This window comes from Pan troglodytes, chromosome 1 (assembly GCF_028858775.2).
Source record: "Pan troglodytes isolate AG18354 chromosome 1, NHGRI_mPanTro3-v2.0_pri, whole genome shotgun sequence".
Taxonomy (NCBI): domain Eukaryota; kingdom Metazoa; phylum Chordata; class Mammalia; order Primates; family Hominidae; genus Pan; species Pan troglodytes.
The window spans coordinates 164322739-164338090 of record NC_072398.2 but is presented as its reverse complement, the minus strand read 5'-3'; the positions used below and the strand labels follow the sequence as shown (position 1 = coordinate 164338090).

The 15352-nt window shown below is 38.6% G+C and overlaps 1 protein-coding gene across 35 annotated transcripts in view; it reads left to right on the top strand.

The window, feature by feature from the left end:
• The window catches only part of SGIP1 (SH3GL interacting endocytic adaptor 1), a 222914-nt gene that overhangs the window by 118740 nt on the left and 88822 nt on the right, over nt 1–15352 (top strand). For 18 of the 35 annotated variants that reach the window (XM_063800863.1, XM_063800851.1, XM_063800845.1 and 15 more), the window contains one exon: nt 14320–14331. The exons of the other annotated variants lie outside the window; for them this stretch is intronic. In XM_063800863.1, coding sequence (XP_063656933.1) covers nt 14320–14331 — 12 coding nt within the window. The remainder of the gene's footprint in view (nt 1–14319; nt 14332–15352) is intronic. 35 annotated transcript variants of the gene reach the window in all.

Here is a 15352-nt window from a genome sequence, read left to right as displayed (position 1 = left end):
GGTGCCATGATCAAAATGACAATGATTTTGGACTTTCATGTTTCCAGCCAAAAGAGCAGATAATTATACATCTATACTTTCTTCAGGCACTAAAAAGGAAATAGGGTCTACACCAGTTAATGATATATCAGAATATTTTATTTAAACTATGGTTTTTATACTACAAAAGCATCAATCATTACATTAATAGAAATGAGGAAATTTCAAATAATAAATTATTCGTAACAATGGTTTATGTTGGACTTCTGATTTATGTTTCTTTTGAAGTTTTTAAGACAAAGTCGTGCCTCACTTATTCTTTTCATTTATTTGTTAATATGTATCCATGAACTATAACCAATTTGATCTCTTTTATCATGAATTGGTTTTATTATACTTGAATAGTTTCACTATATATATTGGGCGGTCAAATTAATGAATGAAATGAAATGGGAGGAATGAATGAATCATATAATTATGTGTATATACAATGTAAACTTATCTGAAATTTACTTCTCAAGACAAAGTGTCAGCAGCAAGACAAATCAAGATTTTAATTGCTGGCAACAATCCTACTGTACAGTTAGACAAATAAACAAAATTTTAGTCCAGATTTTGCCTTAGCCCTTGATTTTGATATAGAAATAAAATATAATGTTGGCCAGGACAAGGCAGAGCACCAAAAAGGCAGAAGGCTAATGCAGGAGTTAACTCACAGGTAAAGGATAATAATTCTTTTTCTTATCATGTTCCAGCCTGCTGAAAAGATACCATGCTTACAGGGCAAAGAATGAACATCACCAAGGTTTGACATCTGGTCAGGTTGATTTGGCATCTGTGTAAGTTAGAATATTTGTTAAGCTCTTTTAACAGAGACCAAAATAATAATGGCTTAAACAATATAGGTGGTTTCTTTCTCTCCCAAGTGAAAGTCAAAGCTGATAGACAGTCCAGAGGTAAAAGAGTCTTACTCCAGTGGTCATTCAGAAACCCAGGAATTTTCTGCATTATTGCTTCCCCTTTCCTAGAGTAGCACTGCTGCCTTACCACTGCAAGTACTTCCATGTACCAGCCTTGGGATGGAGGAAAGAAGAAATAAAAAGCAAGTGGTTTTCTTTAAGAGTTTAACTCAGAAGTTGCGCGCATCACTACCACCCAGATCCCACTACCACAATTTAATCACATGGACACATTCACTGCAAGGGAGTCTGGAAGATGTAGTGTTTTGCTAGATAAACATGTAGCCAGCTAACATTCGGGGTTTTATTACTAAAAGACAAAAGAACAAATGGTTATTGGTAGACTTTGACAGTTTCTGCCACTGGGTCCTGAATTATATTGTATCTGCATCTTAAGGTTAGAATTAAGTAATCTCAGATTATTTCAGAGAGTTCATTAGGAAATGGGATTTCTTCCCATACATGTTTAAAAATATTCCCAGTACCTATTAAATCCAGAATGTTCTAAAATAATTTTCTAATCACTAATTTATAAATACTAGTGATACCGTGCTGCTTGTTAGCTAACAACAGGTTGAACAGAGACACTCCAGTGTCCCTCTGTTTATGCAGGTTCACTGTTTTTTGAGGCAGGCTGTTCCATTGCTGAAAGAAAAGTCTTCCTTTTATTAAACCAAATATGTAATTTTGTCCTTGATTGTAGTTGTACTCTTTAAAGGATGAACAAAGAGTAAAGCCCCTTCTTTTACCAGTGAGTTTTCCATGAAGCAGAATGACTCCAACTCCAAGTTCAGTGTGCAAGATGTTTTTTAAGGAGTGATCTTGGACTTAATACCTGTGATGTGGGGTGGGCAGAGGGAGAAGTTGAGCTGTTTTACACAACGAACAACAGCCTGAGCTGATCCCAGGGAAACTCAGGAACTAGTAGGAGCCTTCAGAGTTAGTGTGAGTTTGGCTAAGATGAATAACCTTGATACTGCTCAACCAGTCAGTGCTCTGATGTGGGCCACACTAGGAAGGGGCATGCTCTTGGGTTAGGTAGCTCTCTGCAGTTGAGGCAGATCCTGAGGTGCTGACAGTTGAAGGCTGCCAATAGCCCTCCCAGCAACTGGTGCAAGTAAACCTTCTGAAGAAGATTCTGCATGGTGCATTTTGGTGTCCATCCCAAATTCTCTGTTCTTGACATAAGGCCTAGTGTGTCATTGCCATTCAATTAATGCTTGCAAGTGAGTGAGTGAATGAGTGAACAAATACATGAATGGAACCAGGCCAAGGACAGAGAACCATGGCATGCCACCACCCTCCAGTTTTACAACCATCCACTGATAACACCCTTCAGCCTCCTTTGTTCACCACACAATGATTCTCCTAACTGTGCCCTAATTCTGGGCACATATTTTCATTCTTTTTTTCCAGAACAACACTGCATTTGAGAGACCTGGGGTGTCTATGGCATTGCCTGGATCTACCAGGCCAGAAACCCTATCAGAGAGAGTGATAGGTTCAGTTTGCCCTGTTTCTTTGCGCTGGTACCTAGGGTTATCACCTTCTTTTCCAAGTGCTTTCTGGCTATCTGTTTAAATATTTTGTTCTAGAATTTTGGGTTAATCACAAGCCAGTGTGTAGTAACAGAAGGCACATATCACATAGATTCAGATTGTCCTGGGCCCCAGCCCAGGTCGACCACTTTCTACCTGTGTAACCTTAGACAAGCCCCATAACTGTTCCGATCCTCCATTTCTGCCACTGTAAAGGAAGGATGATAAGAATCCTTAAGGACTTTTTGTGCAGAAGATCCTAATAACAGTACATGATGTGTAATTGGTACTCTGCAATTGTTCATTTCTTCATTACTTAAGCTAGATTCTTTTTAAAAAAAACAACTTCTCCTTTTTTGAGGGTCATGCTCTGCTTCCCCATGTTCAGCCTTCTGACCTAACAGCATACTGTGTTTTCATGTCCTGGGTTAAAATGTATCTACATCTCGAGGCTAGAATTCTGTTAAAGCAGCTTGGAATTCTCTTGCCTGTCTCAGACTTTAATTCTGAGCCAAATCTGGTCCGCCTTTTAGAGGAACTACTTTTAAGTTAGTTTTCTCCATCTTGGACAATTATGGTTGATTTCTCTTTAAACACAAACAGAAACTTTGTACATACCCCCTGAAGGAACTGAGGTACAGTGGGAAAAGTGCCAGCCCTGACCTCAGCCTCTTGCTAGCAGTACTGCTTAGGTAAGGTACTTAAACCTCAGTGAGAGTCTCAGTTTCTTTCTGTCTGAAATGGGACAAACAAACAGCTACCTTACAGGGTGGTTGTTGCCATGGTCATCTCTTTCTGCTCGTGCAGTGTAAAGACCACTCTCCCTAAAGGAGGAGATAGAGACAGATGCAACACGAACAGTTCTGTGGTTTGCTTGCCTTTACACCACACTCCTTACATTTAGGGTAGAAGCAAACCTCCATTATATCATACAAGAAATGGCTTTGTTCTTAAAGAGTAAAATAATTTTTGAAGGAGGCTAAATAAAATAATCAGTGCAGGAATGAATTATAAGGAAATATGACTTCACACACACACATGCACACACACAAAAAAATAACCAAAGTCAGAATTCAACATACAATTGAATTGAATTGAATACAATTCCCTTTAAGATAATTTGAGGGAAAAAGAAATGACACTTATTCCAATGATGTCCCAATTACTCAAACTAGAGGTTTCTACCTCCTTTTAGTTGATGACTTTTGGTATGTTGCAAACCCAGTGCCTTGGTTTCTTCATCTATTAATGGGATGACTCCCATACCTTCTTCATTGGGCTATTTTGAGGGTTGAATGATTTAATGTATGTAAAGTACTCCTAATAGAAGCTACATGTAAAGATTGTCTCATTGCTATAGAGCCTAGGGCACATTTTAAAGAATATCATTAATAGTGATAAATAACTCAAATTTCCAAAAGTAATTTACAGCCAAGACCAGTAATTAATTACCCATTAATTACCCTAAGCATCAAACTGGGAAAAGGTGTTTTTTGTGATGCTTTTTGAAGATAATTCCAGAAGGAAGCATCCCTAAATTGTTCTGCGTACCATCAACATCCCCTGAATACATATGTTACTTCTTCGGGAGACTTATTGAAGGCTAACATTCACAATGGCACACTTCACTGTGCATCATGGATAATTGACTTTATTTCTAACTCCCCCTTCAAATCATTTCACAAAATATATGTTGAGCACCCTCCATGTAGCAGGCACTGAGAGCTAATACCAGAAATACTGAACAGTCTGAGAAAACAACATCTAGCAGCAACCAGAAGCTGAAATTTTTCTTGTGGTTCAAACGCTTGCCTGTCTTCGCTTCAGTTTCCTGATTGGTTTTCTGCAGTCCACATTCCCTCTGGCCTCCATTTCTAGGTCTCCTGGCTTGCTCACCCTTCCTAGGGTCTCAGATACGGACATCTCCATTCCTTCCAAATCCCACACGGAGCACTGTCTGACACATCTGCACCATGTGCTGTGCTCAGCAGGTACCTTAAAACCTGTGGCTCCCATGGCTTTTGTGGAAGTGAGAAGACAAATGCTATGGTTTAATCTTTGATGTGATCTTTTCCTTTTAAAATGTGCTCCCATGGATTCCTTTATTTTTGTTTTTCAGAGAGCCAATAATCCCTTCTGGCTTACCTTGAGAAGGTGTCTTTTAACTACAAGTATTTTGTTCCTTACTGATTAAGATACTGTGCTCTGGAGTAAGTCAGAACTAAGTTTGCATTCTGACTTTGCGTTTATTATCCATGTAGCCCTGAGCAAATTGCTTAACTCTTTAAGCCTCAGTCAAGGCTTAATCAAGTGTAAAATAAGGTTAATAATACTGCCCACTTCATAGGATATTTGTAAGAATTAAGGAATGCATATAAGGTGCTTAGTACTTTGTAAGTAAATTTATGTAAGGTCTAAAAGAGGTGCTTAGTAAATGATAGCTATTATTAATCAGGATAACAATAAAATATCAAAGTCATCCTTTAAGCTCATTGATGACTTTGAGAACTTATCATGGTGATGAATTTGGTAGTGGCAACTGTGAACACGAGTGCTGTGTGTCACATACATTAATTCATTCATGCTCCCAACAACCTGTGAGATCAGTATTATTGATATCCCCACTTTACAGATGAGAAAATTGAGACATTGAGGGATTTATTATCTCACTCGAAGCATCACAGCTAGTAACTGAAGTTGCTGGGATTTAAACTCAGAAAGTTCAGTTTCTAATTGAGAACTCTTAACCACTATATTACACTACTTTTGATGAAAGCCATTGACTCTCTTTCTAGAAAAAAAGTTCACTAGCTCATTCAAAATATTTTACATACAATTTCTGAATGCTCACATGAAATAAACTCTTTGAAGGATATCGATGGATGCTCAAAGGGCCCATAATCCCAGCCCAAAGGGCCCACCTCACAGACTTTCTCCCCACTGAGTTCATCCACATCCACCCATAGAAGACCATCCAGTCTTCTATGGTACAGCACTTCCTATATTGTACCACATGACAGGAGAGCGAGGCTGAGCTGACACCTTGCCAGGTCAGGCTTAAATGCTGTTGTGTGATATGTGATTTCTCATTTATTAAAATTATCTTATTATATATGCAGATTGTTTGCACTTTTGTTTTAAATGTTAAGGAATGATGTCCATTTTTATATGACTCATTTATTTCAGTTCCCCTAATCAATTAATCAATTGGCAAGCACTTTTTATGTCAATGGCATATTATAATAATGCTATATGTTTTATAAATGCCCAGTCATGATCAAAAGGATGAAATGAGTAGCAGCACTATTAAGCAATCTGGGAGGTAGTGATGCCCCTATTTTATGGAGAAACCAGCACAGAAAGATCAAGAGACAAGGATAAATAGAATGAACACAGGCTTTTGAGTATATATCTTATTATCTGTGTGGTCATAGGCGAGTTCCTCAACTCGGAGCTTCAGATCTCATGGCTGTAAAATGGGAAAAAAATTGTGTCTACCTTCTTATGACATGAGAAAATATTGTAAAATACCCAGTTCAGTGCTGTCTCCCAGAAGAGGTGCCATTAAATATCAATCACCTTCTCAGCTTTTCTTTCCTTTTCCTTAAGTTCAGAGACTTGTAGGAGGCAGAAGGAAAATAAAAATAGCGAGGGAGGACTTGAGCAAACTCACAAGGGCTGAGAGAAATGATGTGAGAGCAGGAGCTGACCTACCCTGGCGTGTAGGCTAGTGCCTTCTCCCTTCCTCTGGAAAGTAAGTGGTACAGTGAAGTAAAGAATCTGACATTGAGTCATGAAGGAACAATTAGTTTAATCTTCATCCTAGAGATTCGCAATGCATAACTTTTTAACCAAAAAAATATGAGGAGGGGGAAATAGCTTTGAACTGGAGGCAGTCTGGTGTTGTTTGCCTGTTCCATGTGGCCCACCCACCCTTCCACCCCCAAATTAGCCTGCCAGAGAGCAAAATTCATGAATTTGCTGCTGCTTGGTAACACCACCCCCTTTCCTGTCCTCACTTCAGCAGAAGGTTCAGCACCCCATTGAGTTCAGTGAAAACAAAGAGTCATCAGTGGAGGAGGTGAGCTCCAGTCTCCTACACACCAGCATTCTCTCCTGGTAGAAGCAGTGCACAGTGCAAGGAGAGGCTAAAGATTGCATGCATTCTGATGCAAGGCACTCAGCCCAGACCTCTTATTCAGTAAATTAGAAGGCAGAGGTTCAGCTTGAGTTCTACTCATCAAGGAAAGCTTTGTAGGGCAAATGTGATTTGTATTGGTCTATACCAGGGATATCAAACATGGGGCATATAAACTGCCACTCCATCCCCAAATCTTCCACAGACATTGCCACTAAATCCCAGACATGGGCTTAGAAGCCAGCCCCCTCTAGACAGACCTGCAGGCAGCTGGACCAAAATCAGCTAGAGTTAACACATGAGATGCAACTTTTGTTTTTCCCAGGACTCATAGAGGATAGATCGGAAAATAGGTGGAAATTTTCTTTTTCAAAATATATTTTTTTCTTCTCAACATTTTAATAAACCATGGACTGTGTGTAGAAAATTAGTTTTGTATCTGATACATGTTTTTTCTTTCCTTCATTACTGATTTTTTTTTCCCTAGGAAATTTTCTGTTGCTTCCATTTCCTGACATTTAAAATCCACACCTTTCATGCCCACCTTACTCTGGTAAAAAGAAATCCCTGAGCTGTATGAATATTTAGTATTCAACCTGGAGTGCCTTTGTCATGATTTCTCCAATTAATGTTGGTTGTACCTTCTCAGTAGATGGTATTTTGCTCTCTTCCTGAAATGTAAGGGTTAGATTTTTCTTGCATAAACACAATTCCTACATCGTTTTATACTGTCTGGGCAAGCTGACCTGATTTGAGGGTTCTGGAAACATGATCACCATGGTTGGAGATCACAAACACTCAATTTCTGTAACAAAATCAAAATTTCATTGAATAAGGCTATGTACTCACAATATGACACATTGTATAAAATGTTAGGATGGCCTCAGTAGAAGTAGCAAATTATTGAATTACATGTTTTTTATTATAATGTTAATTGCAATCAAAAAACGCTAACTTTTATACCTTTAAGGTCTGCCTTGATGTTAAATGTTAGTAGCATTTAGAATTTAAAACTATTTTGATTAGCTAAGGGCCATAATCAGGGTAGAATATGCTCTGTAAAGAAGCAACCAATTTTGAAAGTAAGTTTTTTACAGAAGCCTACTTTGTGAACAGTTTACTGAATGTTGGGTTTCTAACAACTAATCTTGCACCCAGAGCTTGTAGGTTGTCTACTTTTTCTCTAAGGAGGCATTTTCTCTAGGGCCCACAGCAGTGAATGACACATAGTAGGTACTTAGAAAATAATTGTTGATTGTCTGGGTGGATGGATGCACCACGGGACATTATATAAATTGTATGCCGTATCTAGCTCTGCTATAATGCAACTTACATTACTTGCATTATTTTACAAATAGAGCAAATTTATGGTTCTCAGTTGCTTTGATCTTTTCCTCTTCAACTTAACCACGTTTCTTTTTTCACTACTTGATGGGTGAACAATAAGATCAATAATTTCCTGTTTCTTCCTCTACAATGTGTAGGTTCTTTTAAAAAGTTTGTTAATGTGTTCTTTTCTGTGGGTCCTAGTGCACATCCAGTGAGATTGTTTTCTCATCTAAAGCCTGAGGTTTTCAGTCATTTAGTTGTCTTCAACCTTGAGGGTCACATTATCAATGATTATCTTTCTTGTACAATTATACTTATTTTTTTACTAAGGAGTTTCTACAAATATGTGAATAATAGTATAAATAAGCGTAACAGTATAAGAAAAAAAAAATCTATCCCTTTGCCCTCTGAAGGAGATTTTGTTTTAGTGGCAGCAGTCTACAGTAGTAAATGTACTTTTTATTGTTTTAGAAAAAAAAATCTTACAGTGTGAATCACTCATATTAATTATGTCAAAAAAATTTTTCCTCAAAGACTGGGGAGAATGTCGTTTCTAAACAGAATGAAGGTGATATTTCCTTCCGACTTCTGTCTGTCTAAAGGACAGCCTCTAACTGCCCATGGACCTTGGAGCTGTAGCTTGAAATAGCAGCCAGCACAGAAGAGGTGCAGAGCTGTGCCTGCCAGCCAAGCTGCCTGTCCCAATGTGGGCAACAGAGACAGAGGGCAGATGGACTGGCCTCAGTGTGTTTTGCTCAATTGAAACTCCTTTCCACTTTGTAACCTATTTGAAGCCCATCTTTATTTCATTATTTTTTAAACACAGCACAGGGAGAATCAAAATGAGTTTCCAAAGAGGAATGACAAATGACAGCACATATCATAACCAGGTATTTTCTGATATTTTTTCATCCATGCCTCTTCTCAACACCAACAGTTACTAAATGTCCACACCTCAGAATTCCTGATAAGTAACAGCAATAAGCTGCATTGGAGCAGAGTAAAGCCAAAATCTTCACGGTGGTCTTCACGAGCCTCATTGTCAAGATTCCCCCATCCCTAGACTAACGCCTGCCATTCTTCCCTCTCCTTCCACTACTCCCTGGCTCCCTGGGAGCCCTCTTCCCCTAGATAGCTGTATTGTGACCTCCCTCATCAACTTCATCTGTTTGCTCAGTCACTTTCTCAAGGAAGCCTACCCTGCCCACCTTATATAAAATCGTAAAACCCTTTGCCCTGGAATTCCTGAACCCCTTTATTTGCTCTACTTTTTAAAATTGCATTTGTCGTCTTCTAAAATACTAAATACTTTCCTTATTTAATTATTACACAGCCGTGTGTTGCTTAATTGTTGTTAGGCAATTTTATCGTTGTGTGCACAACACAGAGTGCACTTACACAAACCTAGATGGTGTAGCCTACCACACACCTAGGCTGTATGGTATAGCCTATTGCTCCTAGGCTACAAATATGTATAGCATGTTACTATGTTGAATACCATAGGCAAATGTAACACAATGGTATCTGTGTATCCAAACATAGAAAAAGTACAGTAAAAATATGGTATGAAAGATTTGTTTAAATGGTACGCCTGTATAAGGCATTTACCATGATTGGAGTTTGCAGGGCTCAAAGTTGCTCTCGGTGAGCCAGTGAGTGGATGTGAAGGCCTAGGACATAACTGGACACTACTGCAGACTTTGTGAACACTGTACAATTAGGCTACCCTAAATTTATAAAATTAGCCTTATAACTCTTTTACTTTGTAAACTTCTAAATTTTTTAAAACATATTGACTCTTTTGTTATAACATTTAACGCAAAAACATTATACAGCTGTACGAAAATACTTTATACTCTTTCTTTGTAGTATTTAAGGTATTTTAATACTTTATAATAGTTAAAGTAAATTCTTTATACTCTATTCTACAAGCTTTTTTCTATTAAAAATTTTTCTTTTCACTTTTTAAACTTTTTAGTTAAAAACTGAGACACAAACACAAACATTAACCTAGACCTACACAGGGTCAGGACCAGCAACATCACTGTCTTTCCCCTCCACCTTTTATCCCACTGGAAGGCCTTCAGGGGCAATAACACACATGGAGCTGTCACCTCCTCTGGTGACAATGCCTTCTTCTGAAAAACCTCCTGAAGGACCTGCGCAAGGCTGTTTTACAGTTAGTTAACTTGTTTTTTATAAGTGGAAGGAGTATACTCAAAAAGTAACAATAAATAGTATAGTAAATACATAAACCAGTAACAGCCATTTATATAATCAAGTATTTGTACTTAATAATACCGCAGCACAGGAGGTTTGTTTACGCCAGCATCACCACAAGCACATGGGTAATGCATTGCACTATGACATCACTAGGCCATAGAAATTTTTCAACTCTGTCATAATCTTATGGGACCACCATCGTATACGCAGTCCATCATTGACCAAAGCATCCATATACAATGCATGACAGTATTTATTACTGATTATCTTTCTCCTTCCCCTGCTCCCAGATGTAAACCCATTGGAGCTTTTATGGCCTTTTCTGTTGTTCACTAATGTCCCTAAAATAGTGTCTGGTATTTACTAGGTGCTCAATAAATATCTGTTAATGGCTTAATAAATGAATAATCCTTTTGCTCCTTGTGAATTCCCAACCAGTCGTAAATAACTGAGACAAAGTGATTATTTTATAATAGAATCCCATTTATTAAAATATAAAGATTCAGATTGGGCATAGTGGCTCATGCCTATAATCCCAGTGCTTTGGGAAGCAACGTTGGGAGGATAGCTTGGGCCCAGGAGTTTGAGACCAGCCTGAGCAACATAGCGAGACCCCGTCTTTACAAAAAATAAAATAAAAATAAAATTACCCAGGCGCAGTGGCATACACCTATAATCCCAGCTACTCAGGAGGCTGAGATGGGAGGATCGCTTGAGCCCAGGAGTTCAAGGTTAGAGTGAGCTATGATTACACCACTGCCCTTCAGCCTGGGGAATAAAACTAGACCCTATCTCTAAAAATACATCATATAAATGAAAATAAAAAGAGGAAGATTCAGGATGCAGCCATCCTATTTTTAAGGTTCAATGATTGCAGACTCTTAAAAGGCTTACAGATTCAACCTGACTTTTATGTCTTGATCCCACTCTATGATGCCTGATGTCAAAATTTCCCATGGCAGCTCAATTCCTTGTTAAGCTAGGAAGCAAGCAGGGATGTAATCAGAGCACGAAACCTTCATGTAAGTGACCATCAAAACTGGTTTATATTTTCTTCATTCACCTCTATTAGCTTTGATTCTCAAACACAATTCAATTTTGAATTGGTTTCTAACCCCTCATGCAAAAATGTAGTCCTCAACAAAACCTGAGTGCATACTTGCATTTTACCATGTTATTTGGAGTAATAACAGCCAGAGAGAGACAGAGAGAGAGACTCTCCAGCTGCAGAGGATAAGGGTCTATGAGTTCCTTGAAACTGTTGATAATGGGATAAGCCACTTTTCAACAAGCTTTGTCAGTCAGAAATTGTGTTTTCTTAGACTATTGGACAAAAAAAATCCCTGTACTTCGTAACCATTCAATGGTTATATTTTAGGTAAATTTATATTTTACTCCAAAAATTCACTTACTCTATTTCTATTTACAAGTAAGCCCAGAGGGATATCACTCTCATTTCTCTTATTTATCTTTTCCATAATTAAAAATAAACTCTGATGCTATTAGCCCATTTTAAATCGAAAACATCTTTGTTTTTTCCTATCTTTGTTTTTATTGTTTTTTTCAACATTCTGAAGAAACCTTTAAGCTAAGAGGTCAGGATAATAGCCTAGGTGTTGATAGCTGCTGCCATAGCAAAACAACATATTAAATAAAGATGGTTTAATATATGATGTAGCCTGAGGTGGAGAGATGTAGAGGAGGGGAGGGGTAACCTTTATCATTTGTGTGTTCATGTTTAGTCTTCTGATTTTAATTAAATAAGATGCATTTTATTTTAGAAAAGGCTGAGAAATTTACCTTATAAATAAGAGTTTTAGTTCAAGGACTGAAAACTACAAGGATGTAGTCCCTTTCTTGGCCCTTAACTATTCTGAAGCATTAGTTTTTGCTCTAGGAGAAAATTCTGCCCTGGAGATCTGAACACATAATCTACACTAATGTTGTACAAAGCTGTGCCACTTCTTTAGAACATTTGCAACATGTGTAAGCACCTGAGGTCACTAATAGGCAGAGAAATTAACAGTTAAGTAGGAACTAACTGAAATATTTATGGAGCTGGTGAAAGAAACATTACAACTGAGGATACATAGCTTGTGCCATATATAATTCAACCTTATTGCACACAACAATTTATTTTTTATATTTCAAAAGAGACTGTGCTTCAAACATTTGTATAATGTTTCAATGGCTCCCCAAAAAGGGAATTTATAAACATGTGTTGAGTGCCTCACTCTATGTTTGGGGCTAGAGAGAATCCATGCATAGCCATTACTGTGAGCTAATAATCAAGTGGAGATATCTAAATAATACAGAACAAAATAAAAATTGCAGAAATGTACTAGCAATGTGTACCTTTGTTCCCTGAGGCTAATAAATGTCAGGCCAATAGAAAGGACTTCAATATTTGTTTATTATTTTGAACAAAAGGAATGGGTCACAATCAAACCAGAGAAGGGAACAATTTATTTTGGCAGGCGAATCTGGGAAAGGTCTCATGGAAGAAATGTTACTGACCTTGAAGAATGAGTAATTTTGATTGGGGGAGAGGGAGAAGCAGCATGGGCAGGAGACAGGGAAGCGTGTAAGTGCACGGCACATCCAAGAGAGCCAGGAGAGTGCAGCGAAGTGCAGGCTTCATAGAAAGCCAACGGAGGAAGATGAGGGTGGGAAGGGAAGTTGGAGCCCATCACCAAAGCATTAAATTCCATAGAATGGAGTTGGCATTCTATTTTCCGGATAATAAGGAGGTTTTTTAAGGGCAGAATGATATATTCACTTCACTATTTTTGGAAAATGATTCCGAGGATAGTGTGAAGGATGGATTAGGAGATGAAGCTGGAAATAGGACCATCAGCTAGGAAGCTCATGTGCTGTCAGTGAAAGATAATGAAGGCCTCATTAAGACAGGTGCTGAGGAAGTAACAGGGCATTCTGAGGGGCCATTGACCACTCACAGGGAGAAGAATTCATAATTGTCTATGAAGAACAGGGGAAAATTAAGGATGGGATCAAAGAAGAACTGACGGCTCTAGCCATGGTGACTTGGGAGAAGATGATAGGTTCTGGGTTCCCTGGAGAAACTGGAGCTTCTGGAAAGTCTCATGCTTTCATTTCATGACCGTGCCCAGCTACAATGCATGAGTAGTATTTTCCAACTCCTCTCAATATTACAAGGCATAATTTTTTTATTGTCAAGCCACAGATCTGTTTGATAAAAGTAAACCATTCAAAAGAAAGATTAGGCCAGGCACGGTGGTTTACACCTGTAATCCCAGAACTTTAAGAGGCTGAGGTGGGAGGATCACTTGAGACCAGAAGTTCAAGACTAGCCTGGGCAATATAGCAAGACCCTATCTTTACAAAAATAAAAATAATTAGCCAGAGACTGTTGTACATGCCTGTAGTCCTAGCTACATGGGAGGCTGAGGTGGGAGGATCTCTTGAAACCAGGAGTTGAGGGTTTCAGTGAGCTATGATTATGCCACTGCACTCCTCCCGGGGCACAGAGCAAGACAGACTCTGTCAGAAACAGAAAGAGAGAAAGAAAAAGAAAGAAAGAAAGAAAGAAAGAAAGAAAGAAAGAAAGAAAGAAAGACAGACAGACAGGAAGGAAGGAAGGAAAGAAAGAAAGAAAGACAGACAGACAGGAAGGAAGAAAGAAAGACAGGAAGGAAGGAAGGAGGAAGGAAGGAAGGAAAAAGAAAGAAAGAAAGAAAGAAAGAAAGGAAGGAAGGAAGGAAGGAAGGAAAGAAAGAAAGAAAGGAAGGAAGGAGGGAGGGAGGGAGGGAGGGAAGGAAGGAAGAAGGAAGGAAGGAAAGAAAGAAAAAAGAAAGAAAGAAAGAGAGAGAGAGAAAGAAAGAAAGAGGGAGGGAGGGAGGGAGGGAGGAAGGAAGGAAGGGAGGAAAGAGCAAGTTTAGAATGTGCTCAGATGCCCAGATGAAGTCCACACCTATGCCCTCTGTAGCTTGAACTAAGGACAGCAGCCTAGGAATGACCATATCAGACCCCCACAGGAAGCATTTATAAAAGCAGTGCCTTCGAGAGCTCCCTTAAGTAAGGTTATCCTGAGCCTTGACCTGTTTCTTCTTGAAAATACATTTCACCTCTCTCATTTTCTCTTTATTCTTCCTCCCCATGCCTACGCTTTTAGAGGAAAAGTCCGGTAAGAAATAAGTCCTTCCCGCTTTTGGGGCAAACATTATTTATTCTGTTTATTTTCATTATCTGCATATCTAATGACTGACTGTGTTTAACACCTAAACAAGGTTTTGAACTTTAAAAACAAATCTTTGCGAACCATGACCAGGTCTCATTATGCCACGTGGGAAAAAAGGAAGTTGGTTGCTAAGTGATTTTACAACCCCGTTATTAAGGGCCCTGGGGTAATTTTGTAAAGATTCACCTCTGGTTCAATCACAGCCACACGATCAAATATTTTTGGTACTAAGTTTCATTTATTGTAGTTTCCACTGGAATTAGTCAAGCTACTTATACATATCATGAGCTAAGCAAATGTTTTATAAGTTAATTTTTGATTAGTGTACAACATAGTAGCATCTGGAATGCCTATGAAGCTGGCCCGGGAATGGGGAGTTGTAGGGAAGCCGGGGGGTTTTATTTTGTTTTTGTTTTAGTAAATCAAAATATTCCCTCCTGGAATTGTCAGAGTCTGGAAAAGAGAATCTTTATAAAATGTAAATTACCTCCTGGATGTTAATTTTTAGTAGCAGTGGGTGATTTTTAGTGGCAACACAAGTCTGATACGATGTACCTACATCGTTTTATTTTAGAGCAACACGAGGAACAGATTTCAAAAAATAAAATGAATTTGTTCTCTTCTTGGTTGCCTGGTTTGTTGGGAACATGTTCTCAGGATGCTGATGCATGGCTGACAGAGGTGACCTCTCTGCTGGAAAATAGGAAGATATTATGTTCCATGTTCACAGCACCAACAAGTGACTGGTTTGTTGTTAACGCACCTAGGTGGATGGTGCAATAAGTGCTTTCACCTCTTATTCTTCCCGCTGACCAAATCCTGGCAGCCACTGCACCACATACAGGATACGGTGCTTACAGAAAAGCTATAGGATAGGAGGGAGGCAGAACAGAGACACAGGAAGGACAAAAATATGAGACCAAAACATTAAAATGTCTCAAAATGTGAGCCCAACTCTTTTGGTTTC